This window comes from Channa argus, chromosome 12 (assembly GCF_033026475.1).
Source record: "Channa argus isolate prfri chromosome 12, Channa argus male v1.0, whole genome shotgun sequence".
Classification (NCBI taxonomy): Eukaryota; Metazoa; Chordata; class Actinopteri; order Anabantiformes; family Channidae; genus Channa; species Channa argus.
In genome coordinates, this window is record NC_090208.1 from 25,830,349 (window position 1) to 25,856,776 (window position 26,428).

At 39.9% G+C, this 26,428-nt stretch overlaps 1 protein-coding gene and 1 long non-coding RNA gene across 3 annotated transcripts; both read right to left on the reverse strand.

Moving 5' to 3' along the window:
* Nucleotides 1–569: 569 nt before the first annotated feature.
* spata6l (spermatogenesis associated 6-like) lies at nucleotides 570–19,400 on the reverse strand. 2 transcript variants are annotated; one of them, XM_067524971.1, is made up of 12 exons: nucleotides 19,138–19,400; nucleotides 16,306–16,675; nucleotides 9,909–9,950; nucleotides 9,510–9,634; nucleotides 8,709–8,801; nucleotides 7,725–7,976; nucleotides 5,466–5,541; nucleotides 5,193–5,239; nucleotides 2,777–2,898; nucleotides 2,327–2,408; nucleotides 1,404–1,492; nucleotides 570–1,102 (listed from the first exon to the last, which is right to left on the reverse strand). In XM_067524971.1, the coding sequence occupies exons 2-11, from the start codon at nucleotides 16,313–16,315 to the stop codon at nucleotides 1,427–1,429; spliced, it is 915 nt and encodes a 304-aa protein (XP_067381072.1). In that variant the 5' UTR covers nucleotides 16,316–16,675; nucleotides 19,138–19,400; the 3' UTR covers nucleotides 570–1,102; nucleotides 1,404–1,426. The 2 variants fall into 2 exon arrangements, with proteins under 2 accessions (XP_067381072.1, XP_067381071.1); XM_067524970.1 differs by lacking the exon at nucleotides 570–1,102 and having other exon boundaries at nucleotides 1,171–1,492.
* Nucleotides 19,401–21,895: 2,495 nt separating this feature from the next.
* Nucleotides 21,896–25,191, reverse strand: LOC137137730 (uncharacterized). Its single transcript, XR_010915769.1, has 3 exons — nucleotides 23,324–25,191; nucleotides 23,107–23,177; nucleotides 21,896–22,916 (listed from the first exon to the last, which is right to left on the reverse strand). It is a non-coding gene; the product is annotated as an uncharacterized lncRNA (long non-coding RNA).
* Nucleotides 25,192–26,428: the final 1,237 nt, after the last annotated feature.

Below are 26,428 nucleotides of genomic sequence, written 5' to 3' on the forward strand. Positions count from 1 at the left end.
TCAGATTGTGGAAGACATGAAACAGAGTCAGAGTAGTGGCCCAGCTTGGGAAAAATCACTACAAACCCCAGAGAAATCAGCTTTTGTAGCTCATCAAGTTAACAGTGTTAGTATCTAGGTTGGTATAGAAAAATTAGCAGCTTCGATCGCTACAGTGCAATGTTAGTAGCTACCTAGAATATGAATTTAGCAGCAGCAATTGTTATTTGTCATCTTCCAACTTTGCATTTAACCAAGCTTAGTGCAGAAGTTTTGAAAGATTATACTGAGGGTTAAAAGCTCGCATTTTATCTAGTTTCAGAATAATATTAATGTTCAATAAATGGCGTTCACACAGTAAAGTCAGGATTAATGTGATTCCATCCATGGAGCTAGCAAATCTTGCCTAAGTGTCTTTATTTGGCTTTTAGGCTGAGAGGCCGTCCCATAACTTTCTAAGATGACCGAAGTTTTTGAATCCATTGCGGCTGGATTCAGTCTGAGTCTCAGTTGTAGTCATTCCTAAATTGTCCAAACGGCAACATTTTAAATGGATGAATGAAGGCGCTTGTATTTCTATATTGACTAGAGATGACTTGCAAAACAGATTGTATTCTATATTTCAGAAGCACACTGTGTTGGCATCCACTAACCCCTTCTCTGCACAGACAACCTACAGTATGTGAATCAAACTGTACAACGTTATGTGTAACTGCAAGCTAATAAAAGAAATCTGCTCATATACAAAGACTTTCTTTATTTATGTATTTATATCTTTGAATTTTTAGGATGGATAGGGTCAGGCATTAAGGTTGAATGGTTAGCTGTAAGTCAATGGCAGTCAACTCCGGTCTTAAATGAGGATAGGACAAATTTAGCTTAATAAATTAATGGGATAGAGACTTTTGATGTCAAACACTTTCTACTGCCCAGGTCCAAATTATATATAACACCAAAGGTTACGCCATTTTGTTCATTTATTAATTCAGTCAAGGGTGTGTGAACATAAAGTACAGGATGTCAAACAACTGCAATCAAATACCTTTCTGTTTCAAACATGCATACAGTCCACACATCAGCAGATCAGGACATCTGAAGAGTTAATTGGCAAACGTCTCTTTTCCTTAAGGAGAAGGAAAAAGATGTCTGAAATCACACACAAAAATAGTGGTGCTTTGCAAAGAGCTGGTGTCCATAGTACAGGGGATGCAAAACAAGACAGGGGGAGTGATGGGTTAGTTGGTTTTCAGCTTGTTTCAAAGTCCAGTTAACAACTGCCAGGGGGCCAAGGAATTATTTTTGGGCACATATTTTATTCGAGGGTTTACAGTGTACACACATCAGTCGCAAATTTCATGTTAACCACAGACCAGCACCACCCAAGCAGCTTTTATGTGTGGAAACATGAAGGAGGTTTACCTCACCTTTCCAGAGTCTGTAAAGGACATCATGGTGGACCTGGAGAGATGGACCTTCTTGCTAATACCTGGTCTACTTCAGAGGCTGTGGCCCCCTAAGACACAAGAGAAAAACCATCTTTGCTGTCATATTTTATTCAGCATCCTGCAGTTCTCAAGTTTCTCTTTTTAACAGAAATCCACCTTTTATATATAAATTCATAAGGGAATAATTTTGGATTTTTCAATCGGGTAACCCCCCAAAAAAATATTAAACCCGGCGCACCAAACTTTTAGGGGATTCTTTAATTTAAGATGTATGTTGTACAATCATTATGTATCAGCAAATGAATATATAAATAAAGGGCTGCACCTTTATGATCAGGTTTTTACAGAAATTAATCGTGGATCACAGGGTAACAAAAAACAAAAAGAAAAACAAATGACAACTATCGATGACAAGTTACATCATTTAAAATAGGGTGGTCAAAGCATTAGAACCACCTCTTCTTGTATTCCAGTATGACCCCAATACCCACTTTGACCTCAATAGTAAACAGAGAGTAGAATTATCCCCTATTCTGACAGATTCAACCTAAACCTGAGAAATTATAACCTTCAAAATAAAAGTAGAAAGTTAAAGTTGAATTCATTGGATTGTCTTAAATTGCACAGGTGGTTATTATGTTATGCCTGATGGGTGTATATACAGTAACACGCATGATTTAAGTCCAGTACATGTGACTATATAGTCCACCTAAGTGCTTCTGCCTCCACTACTTATGCATATGTCATCCTATGATTCTGCCTGTGGAGAATAGTAGCTCTCAAACATGTGGCTTGTGTGACACCTCAAAGTGTCCTTCACAATGGCACCAAGTTAAATACTAGAAATACACTGAATCATGTTGGGATTCCTAATGCCGAGTCTAATGCTTGGGACTACTTACGTAAACAAGTCGGCATACAGCTTTTGGTGTCGTGAGGAGTCCCCGAACACGCTCATGGACTTCTTCCCATTCTCTGTGAGAACTGGATGGTTGGAAAATGTACAACTCAGTGACATTTAGAGCACTTTAATATTTCTATGAAAAGGAAACGGTAGTGTCATCTACATATCCCTGTTGTGACTTAAAGGTACAGTTGGTCTGTCATGCCTTCAGGCTAGTAGGAAATGGGGAATCAGCAAGCCAAAAGCAAGAAAAAACGCTTCATAGTTAGGTTTTCCAATGCAGCAATAGAAAAGTCACCAAACAAAACATTTTTTACAATTGGTCTTAATGGCGTAAATATTATCAGACTAAGTGATTAGGGTTCAAAAAGCAGAAGGATTTTAACGCAGTAATCTTTTCAAGTGCAAGACACAAACCTCAATGTTGTAAACTCATCAAAAAACTGACCTGCTATGCCTGGTTTGTTCTCTATAAGACCCCCACAGCCCTGAGGGTTCAAGGCCCTGATGATAGTCCAGGGAATCATTTGTTTCTGAAGAGCTGGAGTCAGCTTCAAATATTTCTGTATCCTACCAATGTAAGCAGAAGTGAGTCAAGAGACAGGTAGTCTATGGTGTTTCTTATACAAATTTGAGGTATGTTTAAATAGATACCTATAGATGTAAAATCTGACAAACTGAATGTTGTTCCTCAACTGACCAAACTTCACACCTAGACATTTTACAAAAAAAAACTATATAGTGTAATACTTTGGTAGGAAACATTTAGTATTTAGATGTTCTTGTAATTAGCTTTCCTGAAGCGTTTGGTTCTGTATTAATTTGAAGGTCACAAGTTTCAATACTTGGTCGTAAGCTTGTGCCTTAAAGGAACAAATCAACATGTTTGGAAAATCCAATCTGCTTGTTTTTCGAAAAACAAGAAAAGAATATTATATCAGTCATATCTGTGTGTTTCCTCTAGAATTGTAGTCAGAATATAATGTGCTTAGCTTAGCTTTAGGTTTGGAAGTTTAAAAATACATCTTAGAACACAAAATCTCATTATTTTACATGCAGGATGTAATTTCTTAAACGTGGACTCTAAGAGAAATGTAAAAAACACAAAAAGATAGAACTAAACAACAATAAAATATTGATTTGGTGCCGTTGCATCTGTTCAAGGGCCAAAACCAAACTCTGTCCTCAGCAATGGTTTTTATTGTTGACAGTAAGCATTTTTATTGATAATGAAATTGTCCATATAAAAGCAATAAACTCTCTCATTACTTGATAGATAAAGAGCTTCCTACCCCTTCGTTGTGCGTATCTTTGAGTGTTCTCAAACACACCTGTAACTAATGATGCCTACAGGAGCCCTGTGCAAATTTGTCAAGAACTGAAATAGTCCAATAAAAAGTGTTAATGTGTATGCAAATACACTCCCTTCCAAAAGTAAAGCACAGCTAATTCATTTGTTTTTGCTGTACACTAAAACCTTTAGGTTGAAGATGCATATGAGACAGTACGATTTTCAGAATTTCAGTTCTTATTCATGAGTTACACTTTGATACATTAAACAGGATACAGTAGAATATAGCATATTTCATATCAGATCACCCAAATTGTATCTGTCTTTATCTACCCAGGAGGAGATGAGCTGTTTATACAATTAAGAACTGTAAATGGCTACTTTTGTTTTTAGCTTTGGGTTTTATTTGTGAAGACCATTTGTGGTTAAATGGGTAAACTGAAGTGAGACCTGAGAGCTATAGGAGGCCATTTTGACATTATACAAACATTGGGATCAGCGAATAAACTAATTTGGGATGTCCTGAAAAAGACATAAAAAAAAACTTTAGTGTACTAAGCAACAACAACATCTGATGACAGAAGCATTGCTAGAGCTGTGCCAAAAAACCCTAAAACAATGATGACATCAGCAACCAAGGTACCACAAACCACCACAATCGGAAAGCCAGGTTAGAATCTCCAGTACAGTACATAGATGAGCCACAAAAGTTTAGGAACAAAGTTTTAGTGATTAAAGGGCCAAAGTGTGGGGTATGAAAAGATCTGCACATTATTTAAACCATACAAGCTCATATGTGAAGCAGAGAGATGGTAGTGTCCTGGATTGGGCTGCATGGCCACTTTTGGAACAGACTTGTGATCTTTACTGATAATATACTGTAATATTATGTATACTGTGTTTTGTTCGGAAATTTACAGAGATATGCATCAAGACTAATTGGGAGGAGCTTCCTTACTCAGGACTAAAGGGACTAAAACAAAGGGAAAACAATTTAGACTGACCAAAATAATCACAAACTGAAGAAGTATTTCACCAGCAGAAGAAGAGATTAAACAGAGAACTGCCCCAAAACTAACACCTGAAGGCTACTGCAGTAAAAGCCTGGAAAAGCATATCAAAGAAGGAAACGTCAATGTCAATAAATCATAGCTTTGATCCAGTTATTGCAAACAAGTGATTTACAACCAAACATTGTGTTTTATTTAATTTAATTAACAGTAAAGTATTAAGTGAATACTTTCAATATTTTTGTCGGGGATAAAATTTAGGTCATCTGATAAAAAAAACTTATGTGATGCTATGTTTTACAGTGTAAATAGCACAACTAGCTGAAAATGTGAAAATGTATCTCATATCCAGCTTTTGATTTTAACCCCAATGCCTTCAGTGTACAGCAGAAACGAATGAGTCAGGGAGCGTACATGTTTTATTAATGTTAGACGTGTTCCTAGCTATGTTGTTGGACATTTGACAAAGCCAGAGGAGCTGGATGGCTTTATCTTTGAAACTAGGACAGGATCTGGTAAACCTACTACTTCCTGTCCATGAATGAAAAACACATAGTTCTTACCAAACCATTCGATAAAGATTTTGTTCTGCCAGCTGGAGAGAACTTCACTAAAACAGTAAAAAAAAAAAAAAAAAAGGTAAGTTTTTTTCAATTGGTAATGGAAAACAGTAGGTTTTCATCATCAAACTACTGAAACGGCTTGTTGTAGTAAACTGGTTTATGTCAACAAAGCAGTATAACATTAATAGTACTTTTTACAAGCACTCACTATGGTTTGTGAGCCTGTAAACCATGTTTAGCGTCAACAAAGCACATTTATATGAGGATCTCTACCTGTGGATGAAGACCTGGTCAAAGGTGAGGTGGTAAACAGTGCAGATTGACTGGCTCCAGGCCATGAAACCAGCATCTACACAGAAGAAAGGTGACACAGTAAACACACCCACAGGTCAAACTACTACTACAGCAAAGACTGGATAATTTAGAGACAAAGAGACAGAACATAGAAGCAAATATAACAGCATTCTTGAAATAATGTTAAGATGAATTATAATTGTTTGCGGCAATTCAGAGTAGTACAAAATATAGAATTTCACTAAATAATTGTGGATGATACTTAATCTTAATTGTCAGTGATATGCTGAGAGGACACTAGCACTTCTGGACACTACAATTTAACTGCATCTCTAAACTCTAAAAGCAATGAAATGTAACTTGTCAAAGAGGAAATAATGCACTATTCCTCTGAAAGATGTCAAGTTGATATCACAAGCACTAAAATACACTCTTGCTAAATCCAATACACTTTTTGCTACAGCCTTACTTGGTCTGGTATGACCAGTTTCTTACAGTGGTTATTGCTAGTTTAAAAAGTCCACCCATCCATTATCTGTAACATCTTATCCTGTTCGGGGTCGCGGAGAGCTGGAGTCCATCCCAGCTGCCATCTAGTGAGAGGTGGGGTCCACCCTGGACAGGTATTCAGTTTACCTCAGGACCAAAACAGACAGACGACCTTCCACACTCACATTCACACCTTTGGGTATATTAGAGATTAAAAAACTAACTTAATATGCATGTCTTTAGTCTGTGGGAGGAAACTGGAGGAAACTCACGCGAGCACAGGGAAAACACGCAAACTCCACACAGAAAGGCCACGGCCCCTGTGTGAATACGACCCGGGGACCTTCCAGCTGCGAGGGGGCTTTGCTAAGCACTCCACCACCCTGCTACCCACTTTAGAAAAGTGAATATTGATATGACTTTGTAAATGTCATCACTAAGTGAGTTTTCTAACTTTACAACTTTAATTTTATACATTTTCTTTATTTGTAGAGAAAGTAAAATGCTAATTTTATTTTGTTTTGTTTTTTTCAATATTTTTAAATTTTATTTTTTAAAATAAAATTAGCATTTAGCATAAAATCTTTAGCTCTGTCGTCCACGGACCACAGGGTGAGTGGTTCAATCCCCGGCCCTGGCTATATATGTCAAAGTGTCCCTGGGCAAGACACTGAGCCCCTAACAGCCCCCTCCCCAGCTGTGCAGTGCTGGTCCAAGCCCGGTAGAAATTGGGGAGGGTTGCGTCAGGAAGGGGATCCGGCATAAAAACTGTGCCAAATCAACATGCGGACAATGATCCGCTGTGGCGACACTGAAGTCACAGGATAAGCCCAAAGGAAAATAAAACAAAAATAAATAAATAAAATTTGAAACTAAAATGCAAATGTAATTTTTACCAATAGAACAAAAAAAAGGAGACATGTTTGTTCCTTTCAGCTATGTCACCGTCACACAGCTTGTGATGTCAGGATCCCCAACTTCACTTCCTCCCTCATGACTTTTATTTTGCAGCCACTTCCTGTTTCCGGCTCCCGTACCATTTTTTCCGCTTTACTAATCACCGGTAATCAGTTTCACCTAATCACACTACTCTGCTTATATACCTCCTCAGTTCCCTCACCAAGCTCCCAGATTGTCTGCTTTGTCACCGTGACCTTTCCAGCCTTCATCAGAGTTCATCGTTGCTGTCCACGGTTCGGGCCACTCTGCCTGCCAATCTGGTTTAGTGAGTAACTGCTTCCTATTGACTCTCTCTGTTGCCGACTGTACAAATTACGCTAAGGATTATGAGTACTGCTAAATGCCCATAAGGAAACAAGGAGCCTTGTAACCATGCCATTGTAAGGAGAATGTTTTCCATGCTATTGCATTGAATTGTTATGTGACATATGGAATTTCAATCAAAAACGCAGAGGTGGTCTTACAGTTAATATCCTCAGTCTTTGATATTCTTATTATCTTAATATTGTGTGATTTTTATTAGTAGTCTTCATATTGAGCCTCAGGACCTGCTTTTTAAGATCTATATCCTTCCTGGTTGCTCGTAAACAGCTAATGTTGCAGAAAATCCTAGAATATTTCAATAGTCCAACTGACAGCCTTTTTGAGTAGCCTAACATGTCTGGTGACCTGTCCAGGGTGTACCCCACTGTTAGCCCAATAACTGGGATAGGTTCCAGCCCCCTTGTGAACCTACAGTAAATAGAATAAGAGGTGACAGATAATGACTGGATGGATGTGTACACTTACAGGCTGGGTGGTGCTGGTTGTGTCCCGGTCCGCATAGTCCATGCTGAGCCGTTCCAGACGTTGGGTGTTTACAGCTCTCTGTGGAGACAAGGACTGGGATCTGGGAATTTTTGACAGTGACCTTGCAGTGCTTCGTCTGTCCATGTCCATCCTGCCACCCCTTCTTCTTCCGAGGGTTTGAGGTTGTTTCTTCTGAGGAGAGGGGGTCCTGGGTCTGCTGGAGCACTTCCTGTTTCTCCTTGTCGTTGGCCTCTGGAGACAGTGAATGTGTTGATAAATATCTGCATATATATGTTTTCCGACTGTAGTGAAGGGAACTGACCAGTTGCAATTTGTACAAATTTAACAAACATTAAACTATAACTAGAATAAGATCTTTGTCTATCGTGTAAGAAATTTGCATTTCTCTACTTGATTACTGCAGTTCTGTACCTGTCCACATGTTGTGTCATTGGATTGGCTTTCTATTTATTCCAGTATCAATTTTACAATCTATTACTTCAGCTGGTGTCAGGAACAGTGGGTGTGACACTGAGCTCTAATGTAGTTTTACTTAAATTTCAAACCACAGCCCTTCTCTGAGTCATAAGTCAATATACATAGATACACATACGTTTTACAACAGATTTGAGAAACTCTCATAAAGTGTGACTCAGATTGATACTAGAAATATGTCATATGTCCTCTTAGAAATGATGGAAACAAAGAGGCTTTGTATGTTTTTAGAACTTTCCTGAGAATCATCCCATTCAATACTCAAGTATCACAGCTATAAAGTGACAACTGCCTGTACACACGTGGGTACCTTCAAACAGGAAATGCTAATTTGGGGTTTTTTTTTTTTGGCTTACTTGTAATGAACCTAATTTTTCAAAATGTAATCTAATATGTACTAAAATTGGGGCTTATCATTTTCCTTGATTTTTCTGTACTTTTTTTTTTTTTTTTTTTGAATTGCTGTATTAAGAAATGTATTATCTTTACCATGGGTACATTGGGGTAAATGTTGACCTCTGCATCAGCTGAGCACTCAGTGATGGTTGTTTTGGTAGAAAACTCCAGCATTGGAGCAATACCCTATGGAAAAAAAGAAGAAATGTTGGTGCCATATCCACAAAAACACCACAGATCACAGACAGTCATGACTCTGCTACTAAGAAAAAAAAAATGTGATAATTACGAAACTGCTTTTTAGATAAGTGTTTACTGCAAACACATTACAGTAGATTAGAAACTGCAGATTCTACTCAGAAAAGATTAATCCTGTAATTAGCAGTAGAAGTTTGATGAGTTCACATAGCAACAGTGTAAATTTATTTTCTATTGTTCTAGGTGAAATCTTTAAATGTGACCTAAGCTCTGTCAACAGTCTATCAGCAGTAAAGAAATATTCCAAAAAACCATTTCCAGCCAATCAGAGAAAGTCAGCTTCTGATCCACTCACTAGTCCTCTGGGACCAGTGCTTAAATGTATTAGCTGCTACTGGACATCGCTAGGTCTTCCAAGTCCTGTATTAGCTGAGACAGCTTATTCAATGAAAATGTAGTTTGAGAGTTAGGTGGAACGTGGCAACAATATAAAGGGGAGTGTTTTGAGCCTCACACACGTGCTCAATTGATTTCCAGGATTTGCATACAGTATTGTAGTGTCAATACTTTACATTTAAAAAAATAATGTAAAGTAAAAAAGCTCCACAAAGACGCATAAACACTTTAAACCAGATGCTAAAAAAGGGGCAACACTTTGTACCACAATTAGGGTAACGTTCAATAAGTTGGACCTACTGGAAAGTGAGGTGCTCGGGTCATCAGAACCTGTTGGTCCACTCCAGAGAATGAAGGAACCAGTTTGGGCTCTGGGAATAGGAACCGTCGAGCGTCCTCCTCAAAGCAGGCTAGAGTGTCCCCAACTGCAAACACAAACACACCACTTCTGGCTATGATGGGGCATTGCATTCGCCAAAGAAAAACAATTTAGAGACCTTATCTCGTAATTACGAGAAGCTGAACTATCTGGTCATTTAGAGAAACGGCCTCTAATTCTTTTTGTTTGGTGAATACAATGCACCGCCGTATATATGGCTTTCTGCATTCCATTTTTTACATTAGTTCACAAGCTGTGAAGTAAACGAAGAAAACCAATACATGTTGAGAATACACAGTAGGAATATGAAAAAGTCTTACGGGGAGGGATCATCTGCACCAATTCGATTCTGGCTGTCTCATCTAAGAAGAACATTAGTAAAAACATTAGTCTGTAAGAAATCTACAGTAAAATCTTACAAAGAAGAGAGTATTTGAGGCTACAATGGCAAATGCACCATACAAAGAATATGAATAAGTGCTTTCTGCAACCACTGCCAAAAAAAGCCTTCATAAAAAAATCTTCTTTCTACACCTCTAACATCAATTATGATCTATAAGCCCCATTTTTGAAGTCTAACAATTTTGTAGTGTATATTAATCCACTGCATCTCTATCTGACCGAACAGTATTAACCACTGTTTTTCCACATATAAGCTTTGTTTGTTTGAATGAAGACCTTGATTATTGATTTTAATATACTATATGGATCTCTGCACTGTAAAATATATCACTTGTCACACTTAAAAATATGAATGAAAGAGCTTCTTTAAACATTTCCCTCAAGTCAAAGAGTGAAAGTAATTATTCTAACAAGACTAAATAATATGTTGATTACATATCACTTGTTAGCTTTTGCCTGAGTTCGCTAGAGTTAGATTAGGATTAGGTTAGTTTATTGAACAATTTAGCTAGTTGTTTAAACTTGTTAATAAAACCCCAATTCAAAAAAAGTTGTGACTGTGTAAAAAATCCATATTAAATCCATATTTTACTTAGAATAGAACATAAACAACATATCAGATGTTGACATTTTACCATTTCATAGAAAAGATTATCGTCATTTTGAATTTGATGGCAGCAACACATCTCATAACAGTTGAAACAGGGTTTACCATTGTGTAGCCTCCCCTCTTCATCTGGAAAGTGAGGAGACCAGTTTCTAGAGTTTTAGGAGAGGGATGTTGTCACATTCTTGCTTGATACAGGACTCTAGCTGCTCATCAGTCCTGGGTCTTTGTTGCTGGATTTTATGTTTTATGATTCACCAAATATTTTCTGTTGGTGAAAGGTCTGGATTGCAGCCAGCCCAGTTCAGCACCCGGACTCTTCTCCTGCTAAGCCATGCTGTTGTGATGGCTGCAGCATGTGGTTTAGCATTTTCTTGCTGAAATATGCAAGGCCTCTTCTGTGAGAGACATTGTCTGGATGGGACTATATGTTGCTCTATGTCTTGTGTAGTGTGATTTTCTTTTAGTTGAACCAAAGTAAGAGATAAAAACATAAACATAAAGTGGTTGAGGTGGTAATATAGGTTTATTGAGGGGCACTCCAAGGGTAGGAACAGGAGTGAGGGGAGCAGTTGAGTGGGGGAATGATCACGGGGAGAAAGGCAGGTGAGTGGCTGGAGAAACGATCCAGTGACTTGTGGGGTGCAGGAAACCGTTACATAAGCTGCTGTCATCAAAGTAGGTGAATGGGTTCAGGTGTGACTGCCGCTCCAGGTATGCCAACACACGCACAAACAAACAGGGTAAAGGGGGGAGACGAGGAAGTGGAGGATGGCCAAGGTAGAAGTCTATGATGAGGTCGGGGTCCACGACTAACACCTGAAGCACACGGGAACATTCCTCCAGACTGTAGCCTTCCTAGTCGAACAGGTAATGGAGGCCCCAGCCCCGTGGCAAATGATTCGGTTCACCGTGATCCAGGCGGGAGGTGGGTGGGTTGGCTGGAAGGCACAGAGGACTGGGGGAGACTGGTTTGAGTTGAGACACATGGAACACGTGATGCACTCTCATACTTCTGGGGAGCTTGAGTTGTACTGTGGACTAGTTAATTATCTTCTCAATGGCTACTTTTCTGGACTCTGGACATGTAGAGGAATATTTTTGGTAGAAAGGTCTGACCTGGTTTGTAGATGGGGCCGGGGCTCTCAGTTGGTCAGCTAGCCGCTTATTCCCGTCTGCTGTTCTGAACAAGTAGTGTGACAGACTTGGGTCTCCATCCACTGTCTACGGCAGAGATGGATGTGCATTTGGACAGATGGGACGGCAAGGCTGACAACCTAGAGAACACATGAAGGGTGAGAGACCTGTGGCAGAAGAGGTTAGAGAGTTATGAGTGTACACTATACAGGGTAAGAGGCTTCTATTACACTACCAGTGTGTAGTGTGGTCCTTTAGTGGAGCCAAAGTGAGAGACAAAAACTGAGCGGTTATAATAGACTCTTTATTGAGAAGCACTGCACAGGTAGAAACAGGAGTAAGGGGTCACAGCCTGGAGTCCCCCGAGGAAGGGGGAGTGGTAGTTGGGGGAAAGACGGGCTGCTGCCTGAGGAGAGAGCCAAGGAGACAAGGAGGCGGGGGAAATGAGTGGAGTGGTGCAGTGTGGCCGGAAGTTCTGCACCGCGAAGACAAACGGGTAAGAAAAAGCTCAAGTTCAAAGGCGAGAGTTCTCTGCTACCATAAGGTTTACTGAGACAATCTGGTGACTTGTAGTGAAGACCGGTGTCTAAGCAGCTGTACTGAAGGTAGGGGACTGGGTTCAAGTGTAACCACCGCTACCGTTTTAGGTCTGGCAAAACACGCACAAACACACACATGCACACAGAGAAACAACGGAAAGGGGCGAGACAAGGAGGTGGAGGATGGGGTACTGTGACAGTATGTACTTTTCAGCATTGATGGTGCCTTTCCAGATGTGTAATCCACCCCGTGACCATCACAGATGCAGGTACCACCATTTGTGCCAGGGAACAAGGCGGCATTTCTGAATCATGTTCACATATGGCTTCTTATTTGCAGGTCCAGCTTTAACTTACATTTGTGGATTGTCCAGCAAACTGTGTTCACAGACAGTAATTTCTGGAAGTGTTCCTGAGCCCATGAAGTGCTGCCTGAGGGCCTCATGATCATGTGCATCCAGTTTTGACCTTTGGCCTTGTCCCTTGCACACAGAGATTCCCGATTCTCTGGACGTTTTGATGATATATACTGTAGATGATGGAATGACTATGGAGTCACCCGTGTTAGAATCAATGTGTTTTTATGCCACTTTTGTCATTTTGGTTAAAAATAATCATTTGTATTATTTTGTATTATAGTTTTCCACACAGGAATAATGTTATATATGAAATAATTTATTAATTTTTAAAAAAATGTTCGCATTTGAAAAGAAAACAACAGCAATAGAACAATGTCAACATGACTTTCTATCCAAAGCGCCTTATAATGTTGCTTCTCCTTCGCCGTTTCACACACACACTGATGGGGGTGGCTGCCATGCAAGGTGCTCACCTGACCCACCAGGAGCAACTGGGGTCTTGACCAAGGACACTTCGATACGTAGCCAAGAGGGAATTGAACCACTGACCCTGTGGTCTGTGGACGACGGCCTTAACAACTGGGCTAAATGATCTACTGCCACGTAATTAGTAGTAGTGTTTCACGCCCTCGGAGAGAATGTGTGTGTGATGTAACTCTCTTTTCTTGCCTCCTTGTCTCGTCACTGTATGCAGTTATGACAAACTACCTATTTCTGGCTGTGGCAAATTTGATGATAGATGATAAGAAACGCATGTTCCTTCACACACTAGTCATGAAAGACACACACACACACACAGTACAGTAATATTAGCTTCACTTTTTTACCTCAGAAATGTGTGTCTGCTCTTCATGACCACTGTGAGAAAAAGTGTGTGTTATAGTATGTGTGGTCCACAGAATCTATATTCCTGACAGTCAAACAATTGGAGCTTCCCATGAAATTCCATAGGAAATGAATGCAGGTCATTTTTGACCCATGTATGAAAGATTCAAGATTTAAGATTCAAAGAACTTTATTGATCCCATAGGGAAAAGGCATTGCCTTGTTTCAGCTGCTCTCTGCAAGAAAAATAGATCAAAAAGGAAAAGCGCCTCAACCAAACCAAGGAGAAACCACATAGACAAATAAACCAATGCTAACTACTAAAGTACAACTAAACACGAAATAATATAGATGAGGTAAATGATAATTTACCTTAAAATAAAAATACGTTAAAAAGTAAATAATAAATTGTCCATTGATGTGTCAGTCCCCCTGCTTTTTTGCAGAAGGGGGATGCGTTGAGAAGTTTATTGGGCACTGGGAGTGAGAATCTCCTGTGGTGGTCTGTGGAGAACGACTGTGACTCTGGCAGAAAGTGCTCCTCTGTGCAGCCAGCATGCAGTGGAGTGGGTGGGAGGGATTGTCCAAGATTGAGAAGAGTTTCGACAACATTCTCCTCTCAGCCACAACATGCAGAGGGTCCAGCTCCCCCCCCAGGAACAGAACCATCCCTCATTATTAGTTTGTCCAGCAAGGTGCTGCGGCTGTTGAGGCACCTTAGCCTCCTTAGAAAATACACCCTGCCCTGTGTTTTCCTGTAGGGTCATGCTGCATTTACTGAACAGTTGTTTATTGTCTAGGTGGACACCCAGGTATTTGTACTCCAAAACCATCTCCACCCCCTCTCTACACAGAGAGAGTATTGACAGGAGTCCCAGACAACCCGAAGTCCACCACCAGTTCCTTTGTTTTGCTGATGCTGACCTGGACATTGATTGAGACTCTCCTCATACCAGCTAACAAAACTGCACCACTGATCGGTATATTGATATCTCCCCCCCTGGATACATCCTACATCCGCAGAGTCATCAGAAAACTTCTGAAGGTTGCAGGACTCTGAGTTGTCCCTTTAGTCTTAGGTACACAGGATGAAGAGGAAGATAGAACTGTCCCCTGGGGAGCACCTGTGCTGTAGGTCACAGTTTCAGACACACAGTTCTGCAGGTGGACGTACTGATGGATGTGATTGGTCCTTGAGGAAGTCCAAGGTCCAGGCCACCATGGGGGTTTCAACGAGCATGCTCTTTAATTGCTCACCCAGCGTGACAGGCTGGATTGTGTTAAAAGCACTGGAGAAGTCAACATCATCATTACAAACCTCTCAGGCTTTTCCAGGTTTGCGTAGATACGGTGTAGCAGTTGGTTGAGGGTGTCCCCCCAGTTGAGGCTGATAAGCAAACTGGAGTTTAGGGTAGTAATACAAAAACGACAATTTCGTAAAATGTATAAATAGTTGGGTTAAAATTTTAAGTGGCATAATAAAAAATAAAAAGATAAAAAATAATAACATGTTTTCTGAGATGTAGCTGGACTATAAACTCTTCCTTACAAAGATATTGCAAGAAAACAACCTCACCGGGTAATTTTTGACCCACCTATACATGTAAGGGTTAAAGCCTTCCCAAGTTTACGTTGAGGAACATTTTTCTGAAAGGCTCATTTTATACCCAGTCATGTTACTGAGCTGTTGCCAATTAACCTTAATTAGTTGTCAAATGCTCCTCCATTAGTTTTTTTTATTTGCAGCAGTCACTTTTCCAGCCTTTTGTTGCCCCTGTTCCAACTTTTTTGAGATGCCATCAAATTCAAAATGAGCTAATAAAAAAAAACAAAAAACGACGTCTGGTGGTCCCAGCACCGCACAGAAGACACCAAGCAAAACTTTTTAGCGCAATGATCCCACAATGGTGGAACGAGCTACCAAACTCTGCACGCTCAGCTGACTCTCTCCCAATATTCAAAAAATTGCTGAAAACAGAACTCTTCCGCATCTTCCTATGCAATTAAATCTCTTTAAAAAAAAATTAAAAATAAAAAATCCTTTCTGCTCTTTCTCGCACTTGCATCTTGCATCAAAACTTTGATGTTTTCTCCTTGACTTAGACTTTTGCTGCCTTGTACCGCATTTGTAAGTCGCTTTGGATAAAAGCGTCTGTTAAATGACTAAATGTAAATATATATATGAGATATGTATATGTTCTATAGTGAACACAATATAGGTTGATGAGATTTACAAACCATTGCACTTTTTATTTAGCTTTTACTCATCATCCCAACTTGTTTTTGATTTGGGTTTGTATATTTTTACATTACAGTGATTAATTTTCTTAGTCTGTCTGAAGAGCTAAATCTTTAAACTGATTAAAAACAAAACAAATTAACTTGTTCCCAGTAACTGAAAGGTTTAAATATACAGGGGAAGGGACTGAATTCAACAACAAACTTGCTAATGGCTCACATTGTTTTCATTGCTGTGAGAAGAAACCACCATGATCTACAGACATTGACTTTAACTCTTAACTCTTAACTCTTAAACAAAGCATACTGGGAGATTCCATTTTTAAATCGGACCCTCAGAGTGTGTAGTTATGATACTGATCCCCAGCACTTTGCTGTGGCAGCTGTTGTCATCAGTGTGTAAGTATGTGATTGGATTAACTCTAAAGAGCTTTACTATATACATTAAAGAATGTGAAACATGAGTCACTGTGGCCACAAGTCTGAGGAAATCGGGAAATGTTAAAGTACTGTCTGTATGATCTATGATAGAGTAATGAAATATGATACTATAACCATGTCAATTTAATACAATACCTGAAAGAAAGGAGTCTGCTTAAACAAAACTTACACTCAAGCATGACAGTGATGTCTCCAGGGTCAACTGCATGAGTGAAAATCTAAAGGGAAGCAAATGGGAACTATATTGAGGTAGCTTCTTATTTCAAAAATGTAGTACTGTTCATACTCACTGTACTTGTGGTCGGACTTTATGGGGAATAAGTATAGCGTGGATTGTAGATCAGCTACTTTCTCATTTAGATTAGCCAGACCTTTCAGCAAATAGAAAAGTATAGACCTGCCTTTTCAAATGTCATCTTCTCATAAAACAGCAGAGGGAACACAGCAGGGAGGTGTTCGGAGTGACGATACTGGTCCATGAAGTACATGCTGAGGTAGATATCATCCTTGGCTGACAGATGAACACCTGGACAAGAAACCTGAGATCAAAAGAGAAACAAATATTAGCTTAATTGTAGATGATTATCATTCGAATTGTGGACTCAGAACTTTTCTACTGCCAGTAGAGGGTGATAGAAGTTATTTAAAGCTGTGTTAAAGCCACCGTTTTTCCTGCTTCTAGTTTCCTCTTTAAGTGGTAAATGTTCTGCACTTATATAGCACTTTTCTACCTATTGGCACTAAAAGTGCTTTACACTGCTTCTTATTCATACTCACACACTGATGGGGGAGCTGCTATGCAGCTGGCCAACACTCACCGGGAGCAACTAAGTTGGGGTTCAGTGTCTTGCTCAAGGACACTTCAACATGTGACCGGGGGAGCTGGGGATCAAACCAACAACTGTGAGATTGGGGGACAACTGCTCTACCTTCCTGCGCCACAGTCGCCCCTTAACCATGCTAGAGTTTGGAATTTTTATTTCACATATACTTCATACATAAGACGTTTGTGTTTTAAAATTTTAGTATGTAGTTGCGCGCACATACACACACACATACACCAAACACACAGTCAAGTGCATTTTGTTTTTTAAAATCAACATAATATTTAATGCATACCTAGCTATTACAAAAAGTTCATCAGGAAGTAATTAGCTACCTTCAATAAAAATGTATTATTAATTTATGCAAACTGTTGCACAAATATTTTTTTTTTACTACTTCTGAACATGCAAGCTAATTGTGCATTAAATATTATTTTGACTTTTAAAATGTCTCAGCACTGTAATAAGGCATTCGGCACTCTTTATGATGCTGTCTCCTTCAAAAGTTAAATATCACTTCTACATGGAAACAGCATATTGGATATGTATGATGTGGCTTTTCCAGGTACCATTGGAGGGGATTTATTGCATAAAGTGTATATCACTAAATAGACATATTGAAGCCATAGAGTAAAGGTTTTCCTAAAGTCAGGCATCGTGGTAATTCAATTCAATTCAACTTTATTTATATAGCGCCAATTCACAACAAAGTCATCTCAGGGCACTTTACAGAATAAAGTCAAGATTATAAAGATGTATAGATAGAACCCAACAATTCCCCCTTGAACAAGCACTAGGCAACAGTGGAGAGGAAAAACTCCCTTTAACGGAAGAAACCTCCAGCAGAACCAGGCTCAGGGTGGACGGACATCTGCCTTGACCGACTGGGGTGAGTGGAAAGTGAAGAGAGAAAAAAAAAAAGAGCAACAAAAGCAACAACAAAACAAAAAGACAAAAAGAGGTTGGTAGGACCAGTAGCTACTTGCTGGAAAATACACAGCTCCAAAGCCGGGGACATCTGCAGAAAGGGACAGAGAGAGGGAGACGAGGACAAAAACAACTACTGGAGAAAGAACACACAAAGTTAATGCCATACAGTGGTGACAATTGTGGGGTGAGAGGAGAGGGGAGAGGGTCAAGAGGAGGAATGAGCTCAGTGCATTTGGGGGGTGGGTCCCCCAGCAGTCTAAGCCTATGGCTGCATAACTATAATTAAGTTATAGTTGTTGTGTTTTATATGTGAGGTAAAGGACAAATCCTGGTCAAAAATAACTCCAAGGTTCCTTGCCGTAGTACTGGAGGCCAGACTTATGCCATCTAGAGTAATAATATGGTTGGACATCATGTCTCTGAGATTTTTGGGCCCAAATACTATGACTTCAGTTTTTGAGTTTAGAAGTAAAAAATTGTGGTACATCCAGGCCTTTACGTCTTGTAGGCTTGAAGTTTTATTAACTGATTGTTTTCATCTGGTTCCATAGATAAATATAGCTGGGTATCATCAGCATAGCAGTGGAAATTTATGGAGTGTTTTCTAATTATGTTGCCTAAAGGAGACATATATAAAGTAAAAAGTATTGGTCCTAACACATGTCCTAATGTCATGGACAACCTTCTGAACAAATACCCAAACTTCTGAATAAACATGGAGCCAATTTAAAAACAATTCTAAACAATTTAGTTAATACACACATGGATGGGCCAGGGACCAGAGTAACTTGAATTACTGTTCATATTCTTGTTTAAAAGAGTTCATATAAAAGACACATATTGGCTACAAAGAGTTACATAAACACAAAAAGCTGCAAAACAACTCCAAGGTCACATTCAACTTTAAAAACTGATGCAAATCATGAAAAGAGTCCAAAGACAAATGTAAAATCGCCACCAACCTACTCCAGAATTACTGTTTTAATAGGCAGGGGCCCCTTTTCTAATAATCCCCCCATGCATTGACACTATTAGCTGACTAAGCCTTTTAATGGTAAGTTTAAAAGCTAAAATCTAGTTAATTCAACGTACTATCTATCGACGCCATTAGATAAAATCTAGGGTTTTACCGATATGTAGAACAAAACTTAAGGGTTAAGGTAACATTAGAAGTCCGTTGCTAAAAAATGTAATTTCCGTAGAGCCAATAATACAGTTGTTACACAGACAAATATTCCAAATCTTACCGCTCTGAACTTTACTTCAACGACCACTTTCAAAGCTTTTCTAGACATCGGAACCTTCCAAATTAAATCGAACTAGCGAAGCGCTTTAGCGTCACCTTACTTTGTCACCATGGATACAACAACTTCCGGGTTCTGTTGCTTTAGCAACGAGGGCCGCCTCCCCGCCCGTTTCGCGGTAGATAACTGCTGCTTGCTGCTGAATCACTTTTGCTTGTGTTTTCCTCTGGTCGGTTGGTAGAGTGGCCGCCTAGGTTCCCGACCCGAAGGCACCGAACACCCAACAGCCCATTCCCCGCCCCAGCTGTGCAGTGCCGGTCCCAGGCCCGTTATAAATTAGGGAGGGTTGCGTCAGGAAGAGCATCCGGCGTAAAAATCGGGCCAAATCCACATGTGGACAAATGATCCGCTGTGGCGACACTGAATAAACAGGATAAGCCGAAAGGATGAAAAAAGGAGATAGATTGCTGTGTGCAACATGAATACATAAGTGCTAACAGCAGAGGGACAGATTTTAAAGATAACCCTTTATCTATCCCACAATGGGGACATCGACAATGTTACAATGCAAGCAACATAACAGTATCACAAATCATTAACAGCAAATAATGGAATAAAATAGAAAAACCAAATCCAAATGAACAAGAAATGAATTCCACTTAGGGACATTATTATAGCACAATTCTTGTTTATTTGATTTCTGTTTTCATTGACTTTCAAGACAGAGCACGAGGAAAGGGGCTGTAATTTTTATTTTATTTTATTAGTTTTTTCTTTTTTTTTGTAGAGGGCTTGGAGCAGCGTTGTCCAACTATGTGGCCCATGCCAAGAGCCAGCTGTGTGTTCACCCGTGATGGGGGAGACTGTGTGCACCTGCAGAACTTCACCAACTCATTGCTTTTCACTGCATTGATTTGAAGGTGGTGCTGCTGGCACCAGCCCACGAAGTCCATGTAAACAAAGGACCTTTTGTTTCTGACTGAATTATTATGGACTATTTTGATGCCAAACCTTTCCCCCATTTGTCATTCTAGACTTGGATCATGACACACCGACATTAGCTGCTTCCTCCTCTTCAGTGTAATTCTCTGGTGACCTAATGAGTGACCTATTGACCTAAACTGAGGCAAATTATACCTATAACTTTAACGAGGCCAAGTTTTGCCTTAAAAACTGTTGTTCCAGTTCCAGTGAAAACTATTTTAACTGCATTTATATTTGTACAACACAATATTTTTTAATTTGGGTAAACTTGTTTGAAGTTAAAGGGGGCCTGGTGAGTCAGTCTTATAGCATCGGGATGCAGAAGGCCATGGGTTCAAATCCCACCCTACCAAGTGTAGCCCTGCCCAGCTACCAAGGGCTACCTTGATGCCGTTCCTGGTCCCGAGCCCAAATAAAATGGGCGGGTTGCAGGAGGAATCCGCCGTAAAAATCATGAGATCTGAACACAACACAACCAACTCGACAGAACAATCTGTCGTTGATCCTTAAATGTTTTATAGTATTTTAGTGAATGTAATGATGCAATGATTAGTTTGTCGTGAGAGGTTGGGTGAATGTTTGAAAGCATGGACCATTTGTGTTTCCAGATCCAGGACAGACTAACAGAGAAAGAAGTGAGTGGAGTCACCTTAAAGTTGACAGAACAGCCTGATGAGAAAATCTTCCAGTTTCCAGTGGAAGTTATGATGGATTTTGAATTAATACCTGCTAATACATATACAATACAAGTATATGAACCTGTAGTTATCATACAGAATATTTAACTAGAACCTGTTAAGAAACGACATTTGACTTTAATCCTCAATATTATTGTATGAAATGTTACAAATTGGATTTAAACCAGTCAGCTGAGCAGGTCACATCCGTGTGAACTAAAGAGCAGCAGCGCCCTCCTGTGTTTGAGGCCAGATATTATTGCTCAGGAACTGACACTGAGAAACCATTTTCACCTCATTCCACTGCATGATGCTTTGTTTTCCTTCATTTCTGAAGTAAACCTTGTCTTTATTTGGAAAAATAGAGAACAATGTCTGTACTGAAATCACATTATAGGACCAGAATCATAAGTTAACAAAGTACACATTGTGTGAACAGACATTCCTGCAGTAGGTAAAGTAGTGAGTGATAATAGAAGCCCCTTCGTGTGTTCAAGCTGTAGTAAAAAGTTAGTTCTCATAGTTGTACATAAGCAGCACAGTAGTGTAATAGTGAAATAACTGACCTAAAAATGGCTCTAGAACATCTGGATAAGATGTGTTAAGTCAGTCAAAAGCTGAGCCTGTACTAACTGGGGGCAACTGTGGCACAGGAAGGTAGAGCGGTTGTCCACCAATCTCACAGTTGTTGGCTCCTGCAGTCACATGTCGAAGTGTCCTTGAGCAAGACACTGAAGCCCAACTTAGTTGCTCCCCGTGAGTGTTGGCCAGCTGCATAGCAGCTCCCCCATCGGTGTGTGAGATTGTGAGTGTGAATGGATGAATAAGAAGCAGTGTAAATCACTTTGAGTGCCAATAGGTAGAAAAGCACTATATAAGTGCAGAACATTTACCATAACTCCAATGTTTGAGAGATTTCACTTTGGATCACTGTGGGCACACCCACCTACCAAATGTTTAGGATTGTAGCATGTCACTGAGTTCGTATTATTTGAGTTCGTGTTACAACATACTTCTCAGTTGCAAAGTTGTAATATTAAATTAGTAAAGTCTCCTGTGTAAGAGAACTGTTCACATCTAATTTTATAAACGTGTTGACTTGTACTATAAATCATGTAAAATATAGTAGATTTTGTGTAGGCTGCGATCTGTTTGGATCAAAAATCTGTTTTGGATAATGAAGCTCTAAGTAGGGTCTTTGCTTTTTCGGCTTTGAACTGGTCTCCCTCTTCCGAAAGCTTCACATTAAAGCTTTTGATGTGAACTCAACATGAGCAAGAGTGAAGAATCTCACTGAAATCCGAATCATTTTAGAGTTTTATTAAATCCAACATCAAAACAGAAGAGTGCAGAAAGTGTTGATGTCAAAGGTGCTTGGGTGTGTTCAGGGGGCTTCCTCTCAGGGCAACCAGGAAGAGTCCTGCCTTGTAATATCAACAACAAGTTATGAAAAAAGGATCCTTCCCTTAGTCTACTTTCAGTGTCTCCTAACAGGGAGAAATCAGCTCTGGACATTGTCTGGAGTTGCGTTAAACACATGTAACACACAGCGGGAGACAAGTGTCCTCATAGGAGAAACTCTCCTTGATTGAACACTATAGACATGATAGACTCTGGGAAACGGGGTTTTGTTTACAGCACACTGGAGCATTTAAACAAAACACAAAGAAGCAAAAAAGGTCCTATCACAAGATCACTTTAGCATTGAGTGATAAAAACCTTTCACTCACTTTAAAACTGCTGCCACAAAGACGTCTAACAGAGCCAGGAAAATAATATTTCTCTTGGTACATGTGTAGTTGGTTTCACCTACATATATACTGTACTGGATACTGTGAGCTTGATCAATATTCTCATCTGACTGTCCACAACAAAGCAAATGAGTGTGTTTCACGACATTCTGAATTTTCACTTGCCGAGTGGCTGAAATGCAGGTAACCTCTGCTCTCCATCTTGTGCTCCGCTCATCTTGGATTGGCTAATTAGTGGATTTTCTTCTTTGTCACTGTGGAAAAGTGGCGGCCTGGTAGCTAAATGGGTAGAGCGGCAGGATGGGATGCAGAAGTTGCGTGATCAAATCCCAGTCTCCCAGCCGCCCTGTGGCTGCCCACTGCCCCCCTACTGGGGGAGGGGTTGAATGCAGAGAAAACATTTTAATGTAACATGTACTTGGGAATATCTTTATATATGCTCAATGACAATAAATGTTGTTGTTCTTAAAAGCAACACAGAGTCTGTAAAGTTAAAAATGAATAACAGTGAATGAATGAATTATCAGATAACCTACTTTCTTTATGAGTCAGGTGCTCACCTGTTTGTAGCAGCAGCAGCTCAGGTGAAAAAAGACAACAACAAGTAATGCTAAGCCAAATTCTTCTTGACCTGTTGAACAAAAAGTACGGTTACGCAACGCCATACATAACATTAATATATATTATTGTTCATCATGAACAATAATACATTTTATTATTAATATATATTATTGTTCATCATGATTAAAGTCACTTGTTTAAAAGCCAGAAATTCACCTTTTTTGTCCACAGTTGACAGCAGCAGCTCTAGTGATGCAGTAATAGAAGAGAACAAACAATGATTAGTAGGATAAACTTATTCTACACATCACAAAACTATACAATGTGTAGCAGTAAGCAGATGTAAGACACAATCGCTGGTTTACCTGATGAGTTTCTGTGTGTTTGTATATATACTATCCTAGTCTAAGTCAGAACCTCATACTTACTTTTTTGTCCACAGTGAAGAACATCTGCTCAGAGTCTCCAATGCTGTGATGAAGAAGATGGTGTTAAGTGAAAGGTACCTGCCCTGTCAGATGCAAAGGCTACTTAGTGAATCATGGTCCTGACAGATGTGTAGACCAGTCAGAATTCAAATGAGTCACCTAGCCAGATGTTGTGGTGTCAAACTTGTGTTTTACCTAGGATGGATTATCAATCTTGTTAGTCTGAGTCGCTGTCGTTACACCACCTCAGCCTCTTCACTACTGACTCCTCCTCATCGCTCTCCTCTCTGCTCCTCTTCGTGGACAAGCTGAGGTCAGGGGATGTAGGAACTTCTGGCTCCTCAGGAACAGGAGGTGTGGCAAGAACATTAGCATCATGACCTGCAAAAGGGACACCCACAGGAGGAGGAGGAGCAGCATCAGGAGCAGCGAAAGGAGGAACAGGAAGAATGACAGGAGGAGCAGGAGCGGCAGCGTCAGGAGCAGCAAAATGAGGAACAACAGGAGGAGCAGCAAAAAGCCAAACAGGAGGAGCAGGAGCAGCAGCTGCAAAATGAGGAAAGACTAGAGGAGCAGCGAAACCAGGAGCAAAAGGAGGAAAGAAAGGAGCAGCAAGAGGAGCAGCAAAAGCAGGAGCAAACGGAGGAAGGAAGGGAAAAGCAGGTGGAGCACCAAAAGCAGGAGCAAAGTCGAGTTGATGAATTATGAAGTGACGGTCGGCATCTCCACCACCTCTCTCTGGTCTCACGGCAAGTAACCAAGCATGGATCACTGGCTCACGAGCAGGAGGGATAGGACGAGGAGGAGGAGGAGGAGGAGGAGGAGGAGGACCAAAGAAACCGCCTGAAGGTGTACACAATAGTTTGGATGATGAAATTGGGCAGAGACATGTGGACAAACGCACACAACTTGGGATTAATTACCCACAACTTTTCCCTCCTGCCATATATTAGTGACATTGTGCCTTGTGATCAGACTTTGACTTCTCTGCATTGCATCATTATGTTGTGGTCAACCCATCACCACACACAAGTCAGGAAATGGAAGCCTACAAGAGCCTTGAGACCTTGAGACCCACAGGTTATTACAAAGCACAGTGGCTGACAGATATTCAGCAATGGTTAGTGCAAAGAATGAGAACATATCATCCACGACAGAACTGTCAGAATTTCATCGACCAAAGATGTGATCATGTAAATAATTAACTTTTGAAATTGTATGCAATCTACTCCATAGATGGTAATGTATTAAAAAGGTCATGTATTTTCCTACAAAGTCTGCAGTATTTTCGTATTCTCTATGGATTAAGCATCAAAATGTTTTGGTAGAAACCAAATGATCAGGTTGGGATTTCATTAAATTTGTAAAACAGCACCAACGGCAGAATATTGGTACAAATAGTGACACATCCAATATGATAAACACTAAGATGTCACGTGGTCCCCGATGTCTGGTGAAAAAAAAAACTACTACAGTACAGTGCATGTAAATGCAGCTTGTAATAATTAAGTATTTTGATCTCGGTTGTGTCGTTAACACTGGTTTAAGGCTTAACTTTGCATTATTAAGATTTTTGAGTTGCTAGCAATTCAACCAATTCAATATTTGCAGTTTCTGTTTATTTAAAAAAAAAAAAGTTCATTCTTTTATATTATTAAGTGGATGGATAAGACCCTCATTATCTTTAGCCAAAAATATGCAACCCCCCCCCCCCCCCCCCCTCCCCCCTAATTTGATGGATTTTACTAATGTCTGGTATTAGTTTAATATCTAAGACATATCATACCGGACAAGACGAATTTCAATTGGCACCCATATAAAAAATTAACTGTAGTCATGTTCTAAATTCTTAATTTTTTCCACAATAGCATTCGAACAACAAGCAGATCGTTGGGACAAAAAGTGACACATCCAAAACACTGAGCTGTCATATGACGTAATGGTTTATGGAAATTGTAAACCGCATAGAGAAAATGTTCAATGTATGTTATACAGTAAAACACCAAGTCATCATAAAACATAATACTAATTTGGTCTGAAAACATTCATCCTTTTGAGCCATTAATCATCTCATGACACCTCACATTTATGGTGTGACCCTATGACGGACCTTCAACCTTAGGTTGGGTATCACTGTATAGACGAGTAACAACATGAAAAAAAGCTAAAAAAAAAAAAAAAAGAGTCATATCATTTTAAAGGGACATTTTACTGTATAAGTATACATTTTTACTTTTAATACTAATGTACTTTCAAAAATGTGAAGACAAATTTGTATGTTTAATGGAGTATTTTAGATTGTTAAATTACCACTTTACTAAGGTAAAACTAATGTGAAACCATCATCTACCACTGCTTAGGTTAGTGTGAACTACTGTATGTTTCTGATACTGTGAGACATCAGTGTCTCTATCACTTCCTGCTGTACAATCACCTGTGGAAATACAATGGGGTCTCAGCCTGACCTCCAGTAGAGGAAGACCTTAAGTGTTAGTTCAAGAAAAACAGCAATGTCCTCATTTAAATAGATTCTATTACAAGTCTAAATGGTGTGTCAATAATAAAAATGTAATTAACATAATGTACGTGAACTGTACATTTACAGCGGATCATTGTCCGCCTGTTGATTTGGCACCAGTTTATACCGGGCTTGGACCGGCCCTGCACAGCTGGGGAGGCGAATGGGCTGTTGGGGGTTCGGTGCCTTGCCCAGAGACACGGCGACACGTAGCCAGGGCCGGGGATCGAACCACTGACCCTGTGGTTCGTGGACGATTGCCTCACCAACGGAGTTGCAGCCGTCAAAATAATAAAAGTACATAATGCAGCAGAAGGGACCGTGACATTTTGTCACATATTAGATCAACTCTGCAGCTAAAAAACGGGACCAGGT